The sequence below is a fragment of the Schistocerca gregaria genome, chromosome 7 (assembly GCF_023897955.1).
Source record: "Schistocerca gregaria isolate iqSchGreg1 chromosome 7, iqSchGreg1.2, whole genome shotgun sequence".
NCBI classification, from domain to species: domain Eukaryota; kingdom Metazoa; phylum Arthropoda; class Insecta; order Orthoptera; family Acrididae; genus Schistocerca; species Schistocerca gregaria.
Genome location: NC_064926.1, coordinates 333,595,959 through 333,617,126, shown reverse-complemented (window position 1 = coordinate 333,617,126; position 21,168 = coordinate 333,595,959). Strand labels below are relative to the sequence as shown.

Sequence of the window (21,168 nt, the reverse complement as noted above, 5' to 3'; positions counted from 1 at the left end):
AAGCTTTTTTGCAACTTCTACAGAAAGGAGATTGAAGTTATGAGACACCAAAAGTAATAGATACACTTCGCTATTTTGGCGGCGAAATAACTGATGATGGCTGTAGCAGAGAGCGTATAAAATGCAGGCTGCGAATGCCACCAAAAGTATTTCTGAAAAAATAAAAGGAATTTGATATCGTATAATATAAATTTATGTCTTAGGAAGCTTTCCTGGAGGTATTTGTCTGGAGGTTATCCTTGCACGGATAAGGCTGCTGTACACAGGAACAGTAGTGACGTCCACTATAACTGGCCAGTGTTGGCTATCAGCAATCATCGTGCTATTGGCCTTTTGTATAGGGTACTGGCGCCTTCCACGGCCATTAGCGAGTGGCGGCCAGTGAAGTCATGAATTGTTTGGCCGGTGAGGCAACCAGTAGTAGGTCACCTGACCTACCAGCGGCCATTATTGGACAGTTCTTAAGTGCAATGGCCGTCAGTAGAGTTGATTCAGTCGCGGTGTGAGGGTCTGTGCCGTTGTTTTTGTGCCTAGACCAAGTGGTTGTTGTGATGTGCTGTCGTGTTGTGAGCTGATATCTTGTTCGAAAGCTAACCAAAATACCGGTACTAAGAAGAACGTTGAGTGGGGGGCCAGATAATAGTGAAACATTTTTACAAACTTTCCAAAACTATGAACTATGTGCAATATACGTCCTGAAGATTACTCCAGCAAAACAAAAAGGGAAAGTACTATTTTTGAACTGCAAGAAGAACTGATAAGTCAGAGTTTATTGTTCTCGATATTGCATTTTTGAGAGCTGGAATGAAGGCTATCAAGACAGTGAAAAGAAGTTGGTTACTAGAACTTATCAGGCTAAAAATAAGCGGAATGGGGCTGCTGATGTGTATACGCCGAAACTACTTTGGTTCAAAATGGGTGACCCATTTCTAAACCATGCTGTGGGAACTCGAGACTCCCAATCAAATTTGGTAAGTTAACGTTTTCTTTTGTAAATACATGACTTAAAAGTTACTAAATATAAAGATAGCTAAAATGGTTTTTTTAGAATTTTAGAATCGTTAATACATGGAAATGATTAATTGTATTTTCCACTGTAAGCAAAAACGTTTAATGGCAAAAAGAAACATGTTTTTAATAATTTGATAAGTAATTCTTTTATTAATGGCCAAACATATTTACAAGTTTCCATACATCGAGATTGAACTGTTTATTAGATATTGTTAAAGTTCCACTTTTACAAGAGTAAAAGAATTAAATTGTTGTACAAAAGTAGATAAAATCAGGAGTTTGAATTACTAATCTTCTTCCACCTTATTTACATTTACGATGGCCTTCATTTCCCAAGGAACTTGTCCTTCTTAATTGAAGGAAGTAACTATTTTATTCCTTCTTTCTGATGCCTGCTATGAATATGCCACACAAACGCTACCTATGGATAGTAGCTTGGTTCCAGGTGTGCACCATAGTCACTACTGTTCCTGTGTCTTCCGTAACCAGTTGCGAATCGTAGATACAGCTTGCACAATTACATCAAGTGCGGCTAAATTAACTTCACTGTCTTTTCGTAGTACTCTAAACCTAGCTGCTAATATGCTGAACACGTTCTCAACAACTCTTTGCGCTCTTCGTAACCAGTAGCTGAATGTCCGTTCTTCTAAGAACAAGTTTCTTCTTGAGCATGGTTTCATCAATTTTTTATAGAGGGGAGATGCGACATCTGCAACAATAATGTATTCATGAGGCAAATTCAGGCTGTTTTTGTCACTGGCTGCTTTCAAAGTGGACAACCTAAACACTCTATCATCATTATCCCTTCCATTTGCGAGCACTTCCACATAGATGAATTTACAATCAGTATCAACCAAAGCCAACAGTATTATGCTATAACTCCCTTTGTAGTTGTAAAATTCTGCACAACTTCTAAGTGGACATTTGATGGCTATATGTTTACCATCCAATGCATCGCAGCATAATGGAAAATTCCATTTTATTTCAAAACTATTTTTTATTTGTCCCCACATTCATCCAATGTTTGAGGAACCTTCAAGAAAAAAAGAATGATATAATTTGTTGATTTGTTAGTCCATATAAAAACCAAACAATATACTGTTTGAATCTGCAAATCATTGTAAAATTACTATAATGGCGCGTTTATATTTTTCAGAAATGGCCCACTGAAGAAGACAATGTGGACAACAGGAAGCCATTAGCGTCCTTACTGAACATCAAGAAAATGGAGAACAATATACTGAAGACATGGATAATGACAGCCTTCTAATTGCTAAGAGTGCAGCAAAAGCAACACGAATGTCGGCGAAAGAGAACCAATTTGCGACGACAGGTGCAAAGAAAAGACATATTTCAAAACTTCCAAAGGTGAAAGTACAGTTAACAAATAACAAAAAATTGTTATGGATAGAACATCATCTTCAAAAAAATAGTGTACGAATGTGCATTGTATGACCAACAATTGTTACCCAACTAAGAACACTTCTTGCCTTAAGCTCTGCAATCTTGAAAGAAAAATTCCAGAGTGTTATCACCATCTGCGTCATCATGAGAAAGTATATTTTTGGATCTTTCAGATGAAGAGGAAGACATTACCACTTTGAACTCAGACCCATTCATGCTTGATGATATGATATACAGACACCTTCAGTAGCTACTCCAGAAATTAAGACTGAGTTAAGGTTTATATTACATAATGTTACATTTGTAGCAAACTTTGTATCAGTTACAATACCTGAGCAAAAACCTGATGAATCTTTTGTTTGCCTTGTAAAAGTGTCATAATAGTGGGTTATGAATAAAGATTTTTTGTTTCTAAATAATAGTGATTTAATAATCAGTTAAAAATAATAACATAATTAATTTTTGTTTTATTTATATTACTCGAAATATTAATTTACTTAAAAACAATTGCAGAATTATTTACTTTAAATTCACTTTTTCCATTTCAGTCTTAAATGTATAAAAGAAAGTATGTCTGGTCGACTTTCTAAATTTCTATTTTTATCATATTAAACAATAATAAGAAGTGCAAAATGACTCAGCAGGAATAGCTAGAGGACAAATGTACAGATAGAGAAGCATATATCATTAAAAGAAAGATAGATACTAGATACAGGAAAATTAAATTGCCTTTGGAGAAAATGGAAGAAGCTATATGAATGTAAAGAGCTCAGACATAAAACCAGTCCTAGTCAAAGAAGAGAAAGGTGAAGGGTGGAAGTGACATATATATGGCGCCTATACAATGGAGATGGACTTGAAAGTAATATTACAGAAAGGGAAGTGGGCATGAATGAAAATGAGAGGGGAGACATGAGACTGTGAGAAGGATTTGACAAGGCTGTAAAAGATCTAAGTCGAAACAAGTCCCTGGGAGTAGACGACATTCCGTCAGAACTACTGAAGGCCTTGAGAGAGGCAGCCATGACAAAACTCTTCTATCTGGTGTGCAAGAGGTATGAGACAGGCGCAAACCATCAGCCTTCAAAATGACTTCAGTAATTCCAATTCCAAATAAAGCAATTGCTTACAGGTGTGATAATTGCCGAACTGTCAGTTTAATAAGTCATGGATGCAAAATACTAGCACAATTTCCTTACAGGAGAATGGAAAAAATGATTGAAGTAGATCTAGGGGAAGATCGGTTTGGATTCTACTGAAATGTAAGAACATGCGAGGCAATACTTACCCTATGATTTACCTTATCCGATAGGTTAAGGAAAGGCAAACCTACTTTTATAGCATTTGTAGACTTAGATAAAGCTTTTGATAATTTTGATTGTAATACTCTCTTTGAAATTATGAAGGTAGCGGGGGTAAAATGCAGGGAGCGGTAGACTATTTGCAACTTGTACAGAAACCAGACGGCAGTTATAAGAGTCGAGGGGTATGAAAGGGAGGCAGTGGTTGAAAATGGAGTTACAACAATTTCACCCAGAGCTTCATCAAAATCATCCTCAGACTCACTATCACTGTCACATCCCATATTTTTCAGCAAGCTGCATTTGACACCATATAAACTACGACCTCTAACGATACACTGGCGGGCACAGATGAGGAAATATTGGAAGCTATTACCGGCTTCGTGTATAAGATTACTGGCTGGTAAAACTACTGGCATCCACTGCCTACCGCCAGAACTGGCTACCACTGATGGTCCCGAGTACAACAGCCTAACGATGATCTGTTTGGAGAAGACGAGAATATAAGCTTTTGAAATGTTATGCTGAAGAAGTCTGCTTAAGATTAGATGGATAGATCGAGTAATTAATGAGGAGATACTGCATAGCTAATTGAGAGAATCTCCATGAAATACGAGTGTTCGTAGGACAATGAAACTTAGTGGTAACATTTTTAAGTACATTAGAAAGAGGAATGACGAATAAATCACTGAAAGAAACACTTTAATTTCCACATCAGAAGGAAACATTTGTTAATTGCGCAACACGTTTACGTTGCACGTTACAAACGCTGTTCTATGTGACCACCGTCTGCATCCACGACAGCTTACAACTGCACTAGAGATTGCTGTACTGCTACCCGAAACATCGATGGACCATGGTATTTTCAGCTGTCGTCACACAGCTCGTGCGCCGCTTGTAGATCATACACTGATTCCGCCATTTTCAGCCATGGCTTCAGTAACTTCTTGCCTTTCCCAGGGGCAATTCCCAAATCGCCAGTTAATTCGAACTCTCTAATCATGTTCTTCATTTATGGTGCTGAAAGAGGTCCTTTTCGTATTGCATTGATACTCGCGAAGTGCAGCAGCAGTACTGCTGTTGTTTTGATTAAACGGATTAAACGGCTTTGTGAGTGAAGCCCTGCTCGCCTTTTTCGGACTCACGTTTGGTGTCTGCAACTGTAATGCACGCAGATGCCTGTGTTTCAACCCTACGTCGCCGTACCAGTACCGGAGCCTAACGGAAAGTCTTGGGACTAACACTCCTAACAAGGCAAATAGTGCAGCGCACTAGCTGAACATCATTCCTTTAACTATGGGTACCAATACGATAAATAACTCTCTGGGTAAGCTGGCTCGAGTAGCGAAAGTTTAATTATAACCATCCTGTAATTGAGGGAAAATACATTGTGACATAAAGAGACTGAAAGAAAGGCTCGGTTGATAGTATGCATTCTGGAGCATGAAGGAATAATCATTTTGTTAATGGAAAGGAGTGCTGCGTGTCAAATTTGTAGAGGGAGGCCCAGAAACGAATACAGTTATCAGATTCAAACGGATGTAAGTTATAGTAGTTATTCACGGTAAAGACGCTTGGGAAGGATGGAATAGCATGGAGAGCTGCATCAAACTAGTCTTTGGAGAGGAGACCACAAAAAATATAGAGGATGATTTTTTTCACAGCGTAAAAACTCTAAGGGTCCACCGATGAGAGGATACAGAAAAAAAATTCTAGTGAACTTTTGTTCGGAAATGCATGGTTTCCATGCTAGAGACCATTTATTTAATCTTATATTGTTACAGAAACTGGGGTCTAAAATGCGCTGAACCAAGCAGCCACAGTTACAGTACATTTTGGAAATGGTTTCCATGTGCCTTAACGTAACTGTGTACGCGCCATAGCATGTTCAGTCTCACACGTTCGCATCGGCCAGGCTGCATCCGAACAATGTCAAAAGCAGCTTGTCCCCACATATGGAATGGGCTCTGCATACACCATATTTTTGAGATGGCCCCATAAGCAGAAATAATACAAATTGAGATCTGGTGAATGAGCACGCCATACAACTTGACCCCCTCGTCTGATCCATCGACCAGGGAAGACACGATTCGGATGCATCCAGACATTAACGGCGAAGTGGGCTGGAGCACCATCATGTAGCAGCCAGTAACACTTCGAATCATAAGTGGCAAGTCTTCTAGCAGGGGAGGCCAAGTCACCCACAAGAAACGTCGATAGTTCCAACCTGTTAGGCGACGTGGAAGGAATACTGGTCCCAAAATACGGTCGCCAATTACCCAGGCCCACACATTCCGGCTGCACACAAGTTGGCGGTTTTGCATACAATTCGAAAGACGACTGTTCTGAAAGCTGAAGATCCCATAAAGGTGGCCTGATCTGTGAACAGGATGAATGACACAAATCCCGTAATAGTGGTTGCCTGGTGAAGAAACCAGTGACAAAACTGTTCCCGACATGGAAATTCTGTCGCTAGTAAGCCCTCCACATAGTGTAAGTGATAGGGTAATAACAGTTGTGTGTAAGTGTGTGTGAATTTCTAAGGGACCAGGCCGATTAGGTCATCGGTTGCTAGAATTACACACTACTTAACCTACTTATGCTAAGAAAAACACACCAATCCGTGGCAAGGCGCCTCAAACCACGCGGCCACTCCGTGCGGCAATAACAGTTGTCATCACAACGTTCCACACGATCGTCTGGCTTACCCTGTACTGGCGGGCCAACTGCCTGATACTGACACGGCGGTCGCCTTAAACAGTGTTAACCATATTTTCCTCCAAGTCTGGTGCTCCGAACATTTCAGCTATGTCCTTCGGTTTTTCTGCTTACTGAAACAACCCTGTCTCAAACGACGAAACACTGTTGCAAACATAAAATGCTGTGAAACTTCCTGGCAGATGAAAACTGTGTGCCGGACGGAGACTCTAACTCGGGACCTTTGCCTTTCGTAGTCAAGTGCTCTACCATCTGAGCTATCCAAGAACGTTGTCACAGTTTTACTTCCACCAGTACCTCGTCTCCTACCTTCCAAACTTTACAGTCCTGCAAGGGTCGCAGGATACTTCTGTAAAGTTTGGAAGGTAGGAGACGAGATACTGGCGGAAGTAAAGCCGTGAGGACGGGGCGTGAGTCGTGCTTGGGTAGCTCAGTTGGTTGAGCACTTACCTGCGAAAGGCAAAGGTCCCGAATTCGAGTCTCGGTTCGGCACGCAGTTTTAATCTGCCAGGAGGTTTAAGATCAGCGCACACTCCGCTGCAGACTGAAAATCTAATTCTATTAAATGCTGTGGTTGTCGTCGTCGGCGATAGGTTTGCTGATACAACCTTGGAAACTGCCGCCAGTTGTCATTTGATTTTCCCTTAAGTAAACACCATGTCGGCAAAGTCTCGATTCGATTACTGAACCATTGTGTACAATTACCAATTACTACGGCAGGAGAGGGTGCTAGGGCATGTCGTTTGAGGAACAGTACCACCCTCTAGGAGGAAACCATGCATAGTGTAACTGTGGCTGCATGGTACAGCGTGTATTAGATCGCAGTCTTTGTAACAAATTACGTTGAATATACGTTCTCTAAATGGTTTCAAATGGCTCTGAGCACTATGGGACTTAACATCTGAGGTCATCAGTCCCCTAGAACTTAGAACTACCAACCTAACTAGCCTAAGGACTTCACACACATCCATGTCCGAGGCAGGACTCGAACCTGCGTCCGTAGCGGTCGCGCGGTTCCAGACGGAAGCGCCTAGAACGGCTCGGCCACACCGGCCGGCATCGATCAATCCCTAGAGCTTGTACACAGTGGAAAACATCCCCTGTGTAGGACAGGTCAGTCCTTAGTTATTGCAGATGTGTAAGTCTCGGCACGAGGGTGGTCGCTTTAGTCCGGAACGTAGTGACTGTTACGGTCGAAGGGTCGATTCCTGCCTCAACCTGGGTGTGTGTGATGTCCTTAGGTTAGTTAGGTTTAGGTAGTTCTAAGTTCTAGGGGACTGATGACCTCAGATGATAAGTCCCGTAGTGCTTAGAGCCATTTGAACCATTCGAGGGTGGTAGAGGGCACTCTGGTTCGTAAGTTAATGGAATGAGCTGTTATATGGAGGAATGAGATAGAGAATGATAACAATTCTGTCAGACATGGACAAATAAGTGTGAGCAGTGAGGTTGTAAGGCGAGGTACCTGCGTGATGCGTCCGCGCGAAACGTCGAGCGTCTGCAGCTGCGGCAGGTCGGCGAAGGTGCGGCCGTCGACGGCGCGCAGCCGGTGGTGGGAGACGTCGAGCGTGGAGAGCGTGGGCGCCAGCCCCTGGGGCAGGCGGTCCGCCTGCAGGTCGACGCACGACGCGGACAGCCCGTCCGGCGAGCAGCGGCAGCCCGGCGGGCAGCGGCCGGCGCCGGCAGCCGCGCACACCCACGCCGCCAGCAGCGCCGCCACCAGCCTGCAACATTCAGCAGTGCACAAGGTAAGAACAGGTAGCACACTGAATCCAGTCTCATGAACCATATGTTAAACTCTCTGTAGTGCTCGAGCACCAATAGTGTAGTGGTGAACGTCAAAATTCAAACGATGTAGCTGTATAAACATTCTACGAACTGCGCCACCAAGCAACAAATGGGAAATGCGGTAGTTAAACTGAGTGAAAGCTAATTGTATAAGGACACCTTTTGACATCACACATGAGCGATGTATGTGGTTGCCTTTATCTTCTTATCACATACGAAGAAAATGTTCACGAATTTCTCATTACTGGAATTGTTGGAAAATGTCTAACCATTGCTTAGTAGACATTTATGGATTATACACTGGAGCGCCAAAGAAACTGGTATCTACACCTACATTTATACTCCACAAGCCACCCAACGGTGTGTGGTAGAGGGTAATTCACGTGCCACTGCCATTACCTCTTTTTCCTGTTCCAGTCACGTATCGTTCGTGGGGTAACGAGTGCCGGAAAGCCTCCGTGCGGGCTCGAATCGCTCTAATTTTACATTCGTGATCTCCTCGGGAGCTAGAAGTAAGGGGAAGCAATATATTCGATACCTCATCCACAAACGCACCCTCTCGAAACCTGGACAGCAAGTTACACCGCGATGCAAAGCGCCTCTCTTTCAGAGTCTGCCACTTGAGTTTGCTAAACATCTCCGTAACGCTATCATGCTTACCAAATAACCCTGCGTCGAAACACGCCCCTCTTCTTTAGATCTTCTCTATCTCCTCCGTCAACCCGATCTGGTACGGATCCCACACTGATGATCAATACTCAAGTATAGGTCGAACGAGCGTTTTGTAAGCCACATCCTTTGTTGATGGACTACATTTTCTAAGGACTCTCCCAATGAATCTCAACCTGGCACCCGCCTTACCAACAACTAATTTTATATGATCATTCCACTTCAAATCGTTCATACACACAATCCCAGATATTTTACAGAAGTAACTGCTACCAGTGTTTGTTCCGCTGTCATATAATCATACAATAAAGGATCCTTTTTTCTATGTATTCGCAATACATTACATTTGTCTTTGTTAAGCCTCAGTTGCCACTCCCTGCACCAAGTGCCTATCCGCTGCAGATCTTCCTGCATTTCGCTGCAATTTTCTAATGCTGCAACTTCTCTGTATATTACAGCATCATCCGCGAAAAGCCGCATGGAACTACCGACACTGTCTACTAGGTCATTTATAAATATTGTGAAAATCAATGGTCCCATAACACTCCCCGGTGGCACGTCTGTAGACGTCTCTCCATTGAGAACAACATACTGTGTTCTGTTTGCTCAAAACTCTTCAATCCAGCCACACAGCTGGTCTGATATTCCGTAGGCTCTTACTTTGTTTATCAGGTGACGGTGCGGAACTGTATCGAACACCTTCCGGAAGTCAAGGAAAATGGTGTCAACCTGGGAGCCTGTATCCATTATTTTCTGGGTCTCATGAACAAATAAAGCGAGTTGGGTCTCACAAGATCGCTGTTTCCGGAATCCATGTTGATTCCTACATAGCAGATTCTGGGTTTCCAGAAACGACATGATACGCGAGCAAAAAACGTGTTCTAATATTTTAAAACATATCGATCTTAGGGATATAGGCCTATACTTTTGCGCATCTCCTCGACGACCCTTCTTGAAAACTGGAACTACCTGTGCTCTTTTCCAATCATATGGAACCTTACGTTCCTCTAGAGACTTGCGGTACACGGCTGTTAGAAGGGGAGCAAGTTCTTTCGCGTACTTTGTGTAGAATCGATTTGGTATCCCGTCAGGTCCAGTGGACTTTCCTCTGCTGAGTGATTTCGTTGCTTTTCTATTCCTTGGACACTTATTTCGATATCAACCATTTTTTCGTTCGTGCGAAGATTTAGAGAAGGAACTGCAGTGCGGTCTTCCCCTGTGAAACAGCTTTGGAAAAAAGTGTTTAGTATTTCAGGTTTACGCGTGTCATCCTCTGTTTCAATGCCATCATCATCCCAGAGTGTCAGGATATGCTGTTTCGATCTACTTACTGAGTTAACGTAAGACCAGAACTTCCTAGTATTTTCTGTCAAGTCGGTACATAGAATCATACTTTCGAATTCACTGAACGCTTCACGCATAGCGCTCCTTACGCTAACTTTGACATCCTTTAGCTACTGTTTGTCTGAGAGGTTTTGGCTGCGTTTAAATTTGCAGCAAAGCTCTCTTTGCTTTCGCAGTAGTTTCCTAACTTTGTTGTTGAACCACGGTGGGTTTTTCAGGTCCTTCACAATTTCACTCGGCACGTACCTGCCTAAAACGCATTTTACGATTGCCTTGGACTTTTTCCATAAACATTCAACAATCTCAGTGTCGGAACAGAAAATTTCGTTTTGATCTGTTAGGCAGTCTGAAATCTGCCTCCTATTACTCTTGCTAAGCAGATAAACCTTCCTTCCTTTTTTTATATTCCTATTTACTTTCATATTCAGGGATGCTGTAACGGCCTTATGATCACTGATTCCCTGTTCTGAGCTTACAGAGTCGAAAAGTTCGGGTCTGTTTGTTATCAGTAGGCCCGAGATGTTATCTCCACGAGTCGCTTCCCTGTTTAATTGCTCGAGGTATTTTTTCGGATAGTACATGCGTATTCAGATTCAGAGATATGTAAACAGGCAGAATACGGCGCTGCAGTCGACAACTCCTATATAAGAGAGCGTCTGGCGCAGTTCTTAGATCGGTTACTGCTGCTACAATGGCAGGTTCTCAATATTTAAGTGAGTTTAAACGTGGGCCACGAGCGATGCGACACAGTATTTCTGAGGTAGCGATGAAATGGGGATTTTCCCGTATGACCATTGCACGAGTGTACCGTGAATATCAGGAATCCGGTAAAACATCAAATCTCCGACATCGCTGCGGCTGGAAAAAGATCCAGGAATAACGGGACCAATGACGACTGAGGACAATCGATCAACGTGACGGAAGTGCAACCCTTCCGCAAATTGCAGCAGAATACAATGCTGGAGTATCAACAAGTGTCAGCTTGCGAACCATTCAACGAAACATCATTGATATGGGCTTTCGGAGCCGGAGGACCACTCGTGTACCCTTGATGACTGCACGACACAAAGCTTTACGCCTCGCCCGGGCCCATCAGCACCGACATTGTACTGTTGATAAGTGGAAACATGTTACCTGGTAGGACGAGTCTCGTTTCGTATTCTGTTGAGCGGATGGAAAGCCGGTCGTTGTGACCGAGCGGTTCTAGGCGCTTCATCTTGGAAACGCGCAACCGCTACGGCTGCATGTTCGAATCCTGCCTCGGGCATGGATGTGTGTGAAGTCCTTAGGTTTGTTAGGTTTAAATCGTTCTAAGTTCTATGGGACTGACGACCTAAGATGTGAAGTCTCATAGTGATCAGAGCATTTGATCCATTTTTGAGTGGATGGACGTGTACAGGAATGGATACAACCTCATGAAATCATGGACCCTGCATGTCAGCAGGGGACTGTTCAAGCTGTTTCAGGCTCTGTAGTGGTGTGGGGCGTGTGCGGTTGGACTGACGTGGGACCGCTGATACCTCTAGATACGGAAGCATCGTGTCTGATCACCTGCATCCATTAATGTCCATTGCTCTTTCCCACGTACTTGGGCAATTTCAATAGGATAATACGACACCCCAAACCTCTAGAATTGGTACTGTGTGGCTCCAGGAACACTCTTCTGAGTTTAAACAGTTCCGCTGGCCACAAAACTCCCCAGATATGAACATTATTGAGCATATCTGGGATGCCTTGCAACGTGCTGTTCAGAAGTGATCTTCATCCTCCCGTACTCTTGCTGATTTATGGCCAGCCCTGAACGATTCCTGGTGTCAGTTCCCTCCGGCACTACAACAGACGTTAGTCAATTTCATGCCACGTAGTGTTACCACACTTCTGCGTGCTCGCAGGGGCCCTACACGATTTTAGGCAGGTGTACCAGTGCTTTCGCTCTTCAGTTTTTGGATACGATTGCTCAGCTCAGCACTTCCATTAACGCTATTCGCTGGCAGCAGGCTAAGCGTCGGCACCGGGGCTAAACTCTTTGTTCACCATCGCACTATCACCAACAACACATAAGAGTAAATACCACAGGTATACTCAGAACAATTTGCTCATACACAGCGAAGGAAAGATGCCAATATGTGCAACAAACACACACACACGTTTATACATACACAGAGAACAAATATCACACCCATAAGACAGTTGGAGCAACAGTTACATATTGTTGTTGTTGTCTTCAGTCCTGAGACTGGTTTGATGCAGCTCTCCATGCTACTCTATCCTGTGCAAGCTGCTTCATCTCCCAGTACCTACTGCAACCTACATCCTTCAGAATCTGCTTAGTGTACTCATCTCTCGGTCTCCCTCTACGATTTTTACCCTCCACGCTGCCCTCCAATGCTAAATTTGTGATCCCTTGATGCCTCAAAACATGTCCTACCAACCGATCCCTTCTTCTAGTCAAGTTGTGCCACAAACTTCTCTTCTCCCCAATCCTATTCAATACCTCCTCATTAGTTACGTGATCTATCCACCTTATCTTCAGTATTCTTCTGTAGCACCACATTTCGAAAGCTTCTATTCTCTTCTTGTCCAAACTAGTTATCGTACATGTTTCACTTCCATACATGGCTACACTCCAAACAAATACTTTCAGAAACGACTTCCTGATACATAAATCTATATTCGATGTTAACAAATTTCTCTTCTTCAGAAACGCTTTCCTTGCCATTGCCAGTCTACATTTTATATCCTCTCTACTTCGACCATCATCAGTTATTTTACTTCCTAAATAGCAAAACTCCTTTACTACTTGAAGTGTCTCATTTCCTAATCTAATTCCCTCAGCGTCACCCGATTTAATTTGACTACATTCCATTATCCTCGTTTTGCTTTTGTTAATGTTCAACTTATATCCTCCTTTCAAGACACTGTCCATTCCGTTCAACTGCTCTTCCAAGTCCTTTGCCGTCTCTGACAGAATTACAATGTCATCGGCGAACCTCAAAGTTTTTACTTCGTCTCCATGAATTTTAATACCTACTCCAAATTTTTCTTTTGTTTCCTTTACTGCTTGCTCAATATACAGATTGAATAACATCGGGGAGAGGCTACAACCCTGTCTCACTCCTTTCCCATCCACTGCTTCCCTTTCATGCCCCTCGACTCTTATTACTGCCATCTGGTTTCTGTACAAATTATAAATAGCCTTTCGCTCCCTGTATTTTACCCCTGCCACCTATAGAATTTGAAAAAGAGTATTCCAGTCAACATTGTCAAAAGCTTTCTCTAAGTCTACAAATGCTAGAAACGTAGGTTTGCCTTTTCTTAATCTTTCTTCTAAGATAAGTCGTAAGGTCAGTATTGCCTCACGTGTTCCAACATTTCGACGGAATCCAAACTGATCCTCCCCGAGGTCTGCATCTACCAGTTTTTCCATTCGTCTGTAAAGAATTCGCGTTAGTATTTTGCAGCCGTGGCTTATTAAACTGATAGTTCGGTAATTTTCACATCTGTCAGCACCTACTTTCTTTGGGCTTGGAATTATTATATTCTTCTTGAAGTCTGAGGGTATTTCGCCTGTCTCATACATCTTGCTCACCAGCTGGTAGAGTTTTGTCATGACTGGCTCTCCCAAGGCCGTCAGTAGTTCTAATGGAATGTTGTCTACTCCGGGGGCCTTGTTTCGACTCAGGTCTTTCAGTGCTCTGTCAAACTCTTCACGCAGTATCGTATCTCCCATTTCGTCTTCATCTACATCCTCTTCTATTTCCATAATATTGTCCTCAAGTACATCGCCCTTGTATAAGCCTTCTATATACTCCTTCCACCTTTCTGCCTTCCCTTCTTTGCTTAGAACTGGGCTGCCATCTGAGCTCTTGATATTCATACACGTGGTTCTCTTCTCTCCAAAGGTCTCTTTAATTTTCCTGTAGGCAGTATCTATCTTACCCCTAGTGAGATAAGCTTCTACATCCTTACATTTGTCCTCTAGCCATCCCTGTTTAGCCATTTTGCACTTCCTGTCGATCTCATTTTTGAGACGTTTGTATTCCTTTTTGCCTGCTTCATTTACTGCATTTTTATATTTTCTCCTTTCATCAATTAAATTCAATATTTCTTCTGTTACCCAAGGATTTCTAGCAGCCCTCGTCTTTGTACCTACTTTATCCTCTGCTGCCTTCACTACTACATCCCTCAGAGCTACCCATTCTTCTTCTACTGTATTTCTTTCCCCTATTCCTGTCAATTGTTCCCTTATGCTCTCTCTGAAACTCTGTACAACCTCTGGTTCTTTCAGTTTATCCAGGTCCCATCTCCTTAATTTCTCACATTTTTGCAGTTTCTTCAGTTTTAATCTACCAATAGATTGTGGTCAGAGTCCACATCTGCCCCTGGAAATGTCTTACAACTTAAAACCTGGTTCCTAAATCTCTGTCTTACCATTATATAATCTATCTGGTACCTTTTAGTATCTCCAGGGTTCTTCCACGTATACAACCTTCTTTCATGATTCTTAAACCAAGTGTTAGCTATGATTAAGTTGTGCTCTGTGCAAAATTCTACTAGGCGGCTTCCTCTTTCATTTCTTAGCCCCAATCCATATTCACCTACCATGTTTCCTTCTCTCCGTTTTCCTACACTCGAATTCCAGTCACTCATTACTATTAAATTTTCGTCTCCCTTCACTATCTGAATAATTTCTTTTATTTCATCGTACATTTCTTCAATTTCTTCATCATCTGCAGAGCTAGTTGGCATATAAACTTGTACTACTGTAGTAGGTGTGGGCTTCGTATCTATCTTGGCCACAATAATGCGTTCACTATGCTGTTTGTAGTAGCTTACCCGCATTCCTATTTTCCTATTCATTATTAAACCTACTCCTGCATTACATATTTGGCAACAAAATTCAAGAAGGAACAGAAGATAAAGCGTGTTCATATTCTCAGTACTGTGCTAGTGAGATTCGAAGTCTGCAAGCTGAAGAATAGCAGTAAAAACTAGCAAAGCAAGAACACACGTAGAGCAGCGATCACAAATCTTGTAAGATAAAATTTGGACTATCATTACGTTATTTAAAATCAGAAAATGTAAAAACTCTCTCTAACTTGAAAAACAGTGTCTGGTACACAAAGCAAAACACTATACTCATAAAAATGTATATACTGGAGGCTAATGATGATACTTTTCAAAAAATTTAAGCATAACGCGTATGGCATGATAAAATTGGTTTTATTCAGTTGCGCGTAGACCTGTAGCCCCAACATTTTTTTCCTCTGGAGGCCCCTTCACGAGGAAAAATAGTATCAGGCCTGCCTGCCTAATTTATTAACAAAAATAATTTTTCCATATTTCCTTTGCTTTATTCTCTGTTTTAACAAATTCAATTCAGAAGGATTTTACGCAACAGCAATCAAAACTACATGAATTATTATAAGGAAGATACAGAATAAACTGTCAATTTTTATTACGTTTTCATTTCTCCAGGAAATATGAAATCAACAATGGTTGCAATTCAGCAAACAAGGATCACAAGCTGATTAAAAATTGAAATCACAAAGTTCAGTGTTATGGATGTACCTGGTTTTGAGACGGAAGTTTCTTAGCACATGGTGTAATAGGAGAAACAGCCACTCGAATTTCTTGGCTTACGTTTAGCTTTGAACGGTAATTCGACCTCGTAACTACCAAAGCTGAAAAGCGACTCTCGCACAAGTATGCAAAAGGAATGAGGATCTTCCTTGCAGTCTGGCTCATCTTTGGGAATTCTTTGCCAACACGTATCTAAAACTCTAATAAAGACACTTCATTAAATTTACTGTCAATGAAGTATCACAAGTGAGATAAGTATACTTTTCTCGCTCTTGTATACTTAAACGTGACTCTCCTGAAGAATTTCTGAATGGATTTCTAATCCGACGGCATGTATCAAAAACGTCGCTGAAATACATTCCGAAGTGAACTTTTAGTGTCGCAAGGTGATGTAGAAGGCAGACTTTTATCTCCGTTGGGAATATCGGATTATCCGTGTCCTCTAATAGTGACACTAGAGTGGGAAACATATCTAGCATTCCATTATGCTTTCGGCTTTGTCACAGCTCGAATGCTTTATGAACTTTTTCATTCCAGGATAGTACAGTTGCCTGATTACCTTGAAGTAAAGTGTCCTTAACACTTAATATTTGGTTTCTCAAAAATGTAAGTCAGGTAAGCCACTTTCAATAGGAAATACCCGTTGCTGGAACAGTCTGCTACATAGTATATTTTCTCGTTTAAGACACAGAATTCCTCATTCCTCAGTTCAAATACTCTTTTTAGTTCTTTATCCCTTGAATGCCATCGAACACTATTAAAAAAGAGCAATTAAGTGTGTTCACCACCTATCTCCTCACATAGCAGTTTAAAGAGTGTTGATTTTATAGGTTTTTCCTTAGTAATATTGCTTATAGCTCAAGTATTTAACTAAAGCGTCAGCCTCCTTACAGAATTACAGTTTGTAATAAGAAAGGACGTTGGATAACTTCGTAGCACGGCGTCAGAGAGTTGTCGAACAGAACAACAGAAAACCAATTTCAAAAGTATGAGTAAACGTGCGGTTGGAGAAACGAATTGCACATGAAACGCAGCGCTCCTGGTGGCAATGTGCGGAACTACTCGTTAGCGATTCACTTCCTGTCCACGTACGACACTACACCGTCATTACACGGTGATCATAAGGCCGTTGCAGCATCCCTGAATATGGAAGTTAATAGGAATATAAAAAGAAAGGGAGGAAGGTTTATCTGTTTAGCAAGAGTAATAGAAGGAAGATTTCAGACTACCTAACAGATGAAAACGAAAATTTCTGTCCCCACACTGACAATGTTGAGTGTTCATGGAAAAAGTTCAAGGCAATCGTAAAATGCGATTTAGACAGGTACGTGCCGAGTAAAACTGTGAGGGGCGGGAAAAACCCACCGTGGTACAACAACAAAGTTAGGAAACTACTGCGAAAGAAAAGAGATCTTCACTCCAAGTTTAAATGCAGCCAAAACTTCTCAGACAAACAGAAGCTAAACGATGTCAAAGTTGGCATAAGGAGGGCTACGCGTGAAGCGTTCAGTGAATTCGACAGTAAAATTCTATGTACCGACTTGACAGAAAATCCTAGGAAGTTCTGGTCTTACGTTAAATCAGTAAGTGGCTCGAAACAGCATATCCAGACACTCCGGGATGATGATGGCATTGAAACAGAGGATGACAGGCGTAAACCTGAAATACTAAACTCCTTTTTCCAAAGCTGTTTCACAGAGGAAGACCGCACTGCAGTTCCTTCTCTAATTCCTCGCACAAACGAAAGAATGGCTGACATCGAAATAAATGTCCAAGGAATAGAAAAGCAACTGGAATCACTCAACAGAGGAAAGTCCACTGGACCTGACGGGATACCAATTCGATTCTACACAGAGTACGCGAAAGAACTTGCCCTCCTTCTAACAATCGTGTACCGCAAGTCTCTAGAGGAACGGAGGGTTCCAAATGATTGGAAAAGAGCACAGGTAGTCCCAGTCTTCAAGAAGGGTCGTCGAGCAGATGCGCAAAACTATAGACCTATATCTCTGATGTCGATCTGTTGTAGAATTTTAGAACATGTTTTTTGGTCGAGTATCATATCGTTTTTATAAACCCAGAATCTACTCTGTAGGAATCAACATGGATTCCGGAAACAGCGATCGTGTGAGACCCAACTCGCTTTATTTGTTCATGAGACCCAGAAAATATTAGATATATGCTCCCAGGTTGACACCATTTTTCTTGACTTCCGGAAGGCGTTCGATACAGTTCCGCACCGTCGCCTGATAAACAAAGTAAGAGCCTACGGAATATCAGACCAGCTGTGTGGTTGGATTGAAGAGGTTTTAGCAAACAGATCACAGCATGTTGTTGTCAATGGAGAGACGTCTACAAACATTAAAGTAACCTCTGGCGTGCCACAGGGGAGTGTTATGGGACCATTGCTTTTCACAATATACACTCCTGGAAATGGAAAAAAGAACACATTGACACCGGTGTGTCAGACCCACCATACTTGCTCCGGACACTGCGAGAGGGCTGTACAAGCAATGATCACACGCACGGCACAGCGGACACACCAGGAACCGCGGTGTTGGCCGTGAATGGCGCTAGCTACGCAGCATTTGTGCACCGCCGCCGTCAGTGTCAGCCAGTTTGCCGTAGCAGACGGAGCTCCATCGCAGTCTTTAAAATTGGTAGCATGCCGCGACAGCGTCGACGTGCACTGTATGTGCAGTTGACGGACTTTGAGCGAGGGCGCATAGTGGGCATGCGGGAGGCCGGGTGGACGTACCGCCGAATTGCTCAACACGTGGGGCGTGAGGTCTCCACAGTACATCGACGTTGTCGCCAGTGGTCGGCGGAAGGTGCACGTGCCCGTCGACCTGGGACCGGACCGCAGCGACGCACGGATGCACGCCAAGACCGTAGGATCCTACGCAGTGCCGTAGGGGACCGCACCGCCACTTCCCAGCAAATTAGGGACACTGTTGCTCCTGGGGTATCGGCGAGGACCATTCGCAACCGTCTCCATGAAGCTGGGCTACGGTCCCGCACACCGTTAGGCCGTCTTCCGCTCACGCCCCAACATCGTGCAGCCCGCCTCGAGTGGTGTCGCGACAGGCGTGAATGGAGGGACGAATGGAGACGTGTCATCTTCAGCGATGAGAGTCACTTCTGCCTTGGTGCCAATGATGGTCGTATGCGTGTTTGGCGCCGTGCAGGTGAGCGCCACTATCAGGACTGCATACGACCGAGGCACACAGGGCCAACACCCGGCATCATGGTGTGGGGAGCGATCTCCTACACTGGCCGTACACCTCTGGTGATCGTCGAAGGGACACTGAATAGTGCACGGTACATCCAAACCGTCATCGAACCCATCGTTCTACCATTCCTAGACCGGCAAGGGAACTTGCTGTTCCAACAAGACAATGCACGTCCGCATGTATCCCGTGCCACCCAACGTGCTCTAGAAGGTGCAAGTCATCTACTCTGGCCAGCAAGATCTCCGGATCTGTCCCCCATTGAGCATGTTTGGGACTGGATGAAGCGTCGTCTCACGCGGTCTGCACGTCCAGCACGAACGCTGGTCCAACTGAGGCGCCAGGTGGAAATGGCATGGCAAGCCGTTCCACAGGACTACATCCAGCATCTCTACGATCGTCTCCATGGGAGAATAGCAGCCTGCATTGCTGTGAAAAGTGGATATACACTGTACTAGTGCCAACATTGTGCATGCTCTGTTGCTGTGTCTATGTGCCTGTGGTTCTGTCAGTGTGATCATGTGATGTATCTGACCCCAGGAATGTGTCAATAAAGTTTCCCCTTCCTGGGACAATGAATTCACGGTGTTCTTATTTCAATTTCCAGGAGTGTATTACTTATTTCAACGACTTTTTAACAGACGAAACAAAAAGTTGTATTCTTATGTCTGATTGGCAAAATATTTCTCGCTATTTTTCTCGCGTTTTTACCTTTGTGGCTTATCACTGTGTTTCTAGATTTCAATATTTAAAATAACTAAAATGTAAAATTGAAAAATGTCACGCTGTTAGAAACTCAGAACACAACATAGTTATACAGGATCAACCCTTATAGATTTTCTGTTTGGTAAAGTCCTTAATAATGTTGTATTTATGTTATCTGACATGTTCTCTTCTATCGATATTGAAGCCATGTTGGATAATCTTACCTGACACGTTGTTGAGCGCAAGTAATTTTTTAGTAATTTTAATTATGAAAAGGATCTTTTTGGGCTTGCTGCTGTGACAGGCATCGTTTTTAAAATGCGTAATGTAACTGTGAGATTGGGGTATATGACTGTTAATTTAGTTTTAAATGCAAATTTCAGAATTTCTGTCGTGTTATATTCTAATTCTTTAAAAAGAGACTGACGTGACATAGTTTCTTCCCACAAATATTTAGTATCTACATCTGTCAACCCGGCGTTCCTAGAAAGTCTTTCAATTAATCATAAGCTGCCTTTTATCTTGAACATCGCTGAGTTTAAACAGAAAACTAATAATGTTGTTGTGTCTAAATAACAGAACAAATCTTTCTTTTACTGCCTTTAGAGCCTGGTCTAAAGTGTAAATATTGACATTAACCTTGAAAGAGGTTTTGAAGTCCATATTAGGTGCCTGATCTTAATGTTCAAAATCAAAAATTTTCGTCATTTTTCGGATCGTTAGGGGGTCTACAAACTTCAGACCTTATGGGGTCTACAAACTTTTTATTGAGCATCAGTTTCTTTGGCATTATTTACAGCTGTTTCTAAATTTTCATCAGTATGGTAGCTGACCAAATTTTTTAAAAAAATTATGTTAAAGCATCTAATGCGACCTGCATGTTCACATTAATAGACCCAAAAATTTTACTTCCAAAGTTTACTTCTGTCAGTATATCATTCTATACAGAAATTGAGCAAATAGATTACAATGTACATATTTTGTCTGTTGGAGATTGTGCATCGTATTTTGTTTTGGTCAGAACAATGAATGTTTGTTATTTCGCATAAAGCATCATAAATCTCTGGCGAATTATTATGCAAGGTTCTTACACATCTATATACTTGAGTGTAATATCCCAGAGAATGGTTTTTAAAGTTAAAATGGTAGGATTTAGCTTCAACAATCACTTTTGCAAACTATTTGTTTTTACGACGCATGTGTGAATTATTGTTGTAGCCCTGCCCACTTATATTTTACGCATAAAATTGTGTTTTGGTAGTTCTTCTGTAATAAAAGAAGTCAAAACTGGCGCCAGTAGCATCACAAATTGGACAAGTGTCGTAATTGTTTGTTGAGATTAAAGACTAGAATAATAACACTAATTTTTTCGATTTTTGAATCATCAGGAATACAATAAAGTAGAACTGGAAACTATT

General features: G+C 42.4%; 1 protein-coding gene across 2 annotated transcripts in view; it reads right to left on the bottom strand.

The window, feature by feature from the left end:
- LOC126281313 (uncharacterized) overlaps nucleotides 1–21,168 on the bottom strand; it is a 95,047-nt gene that overhangs the window by 29,458 nt on the left and 44,421 nt on the right. For both annotated transcript variants that reach the window (XM_049980159.1, XM_049980158.1), the window contains exon 3: nucleotides 7,900–8,158. In XM_049980159.1, coding sequence (XP_049836116.1) covers nucleotides 7,900–8,158 — 259 coding nt within the window. The remainder of the gene's footprint in view (nucleotides 1–7,899; nucleotides 8,159–21,168) is intronic.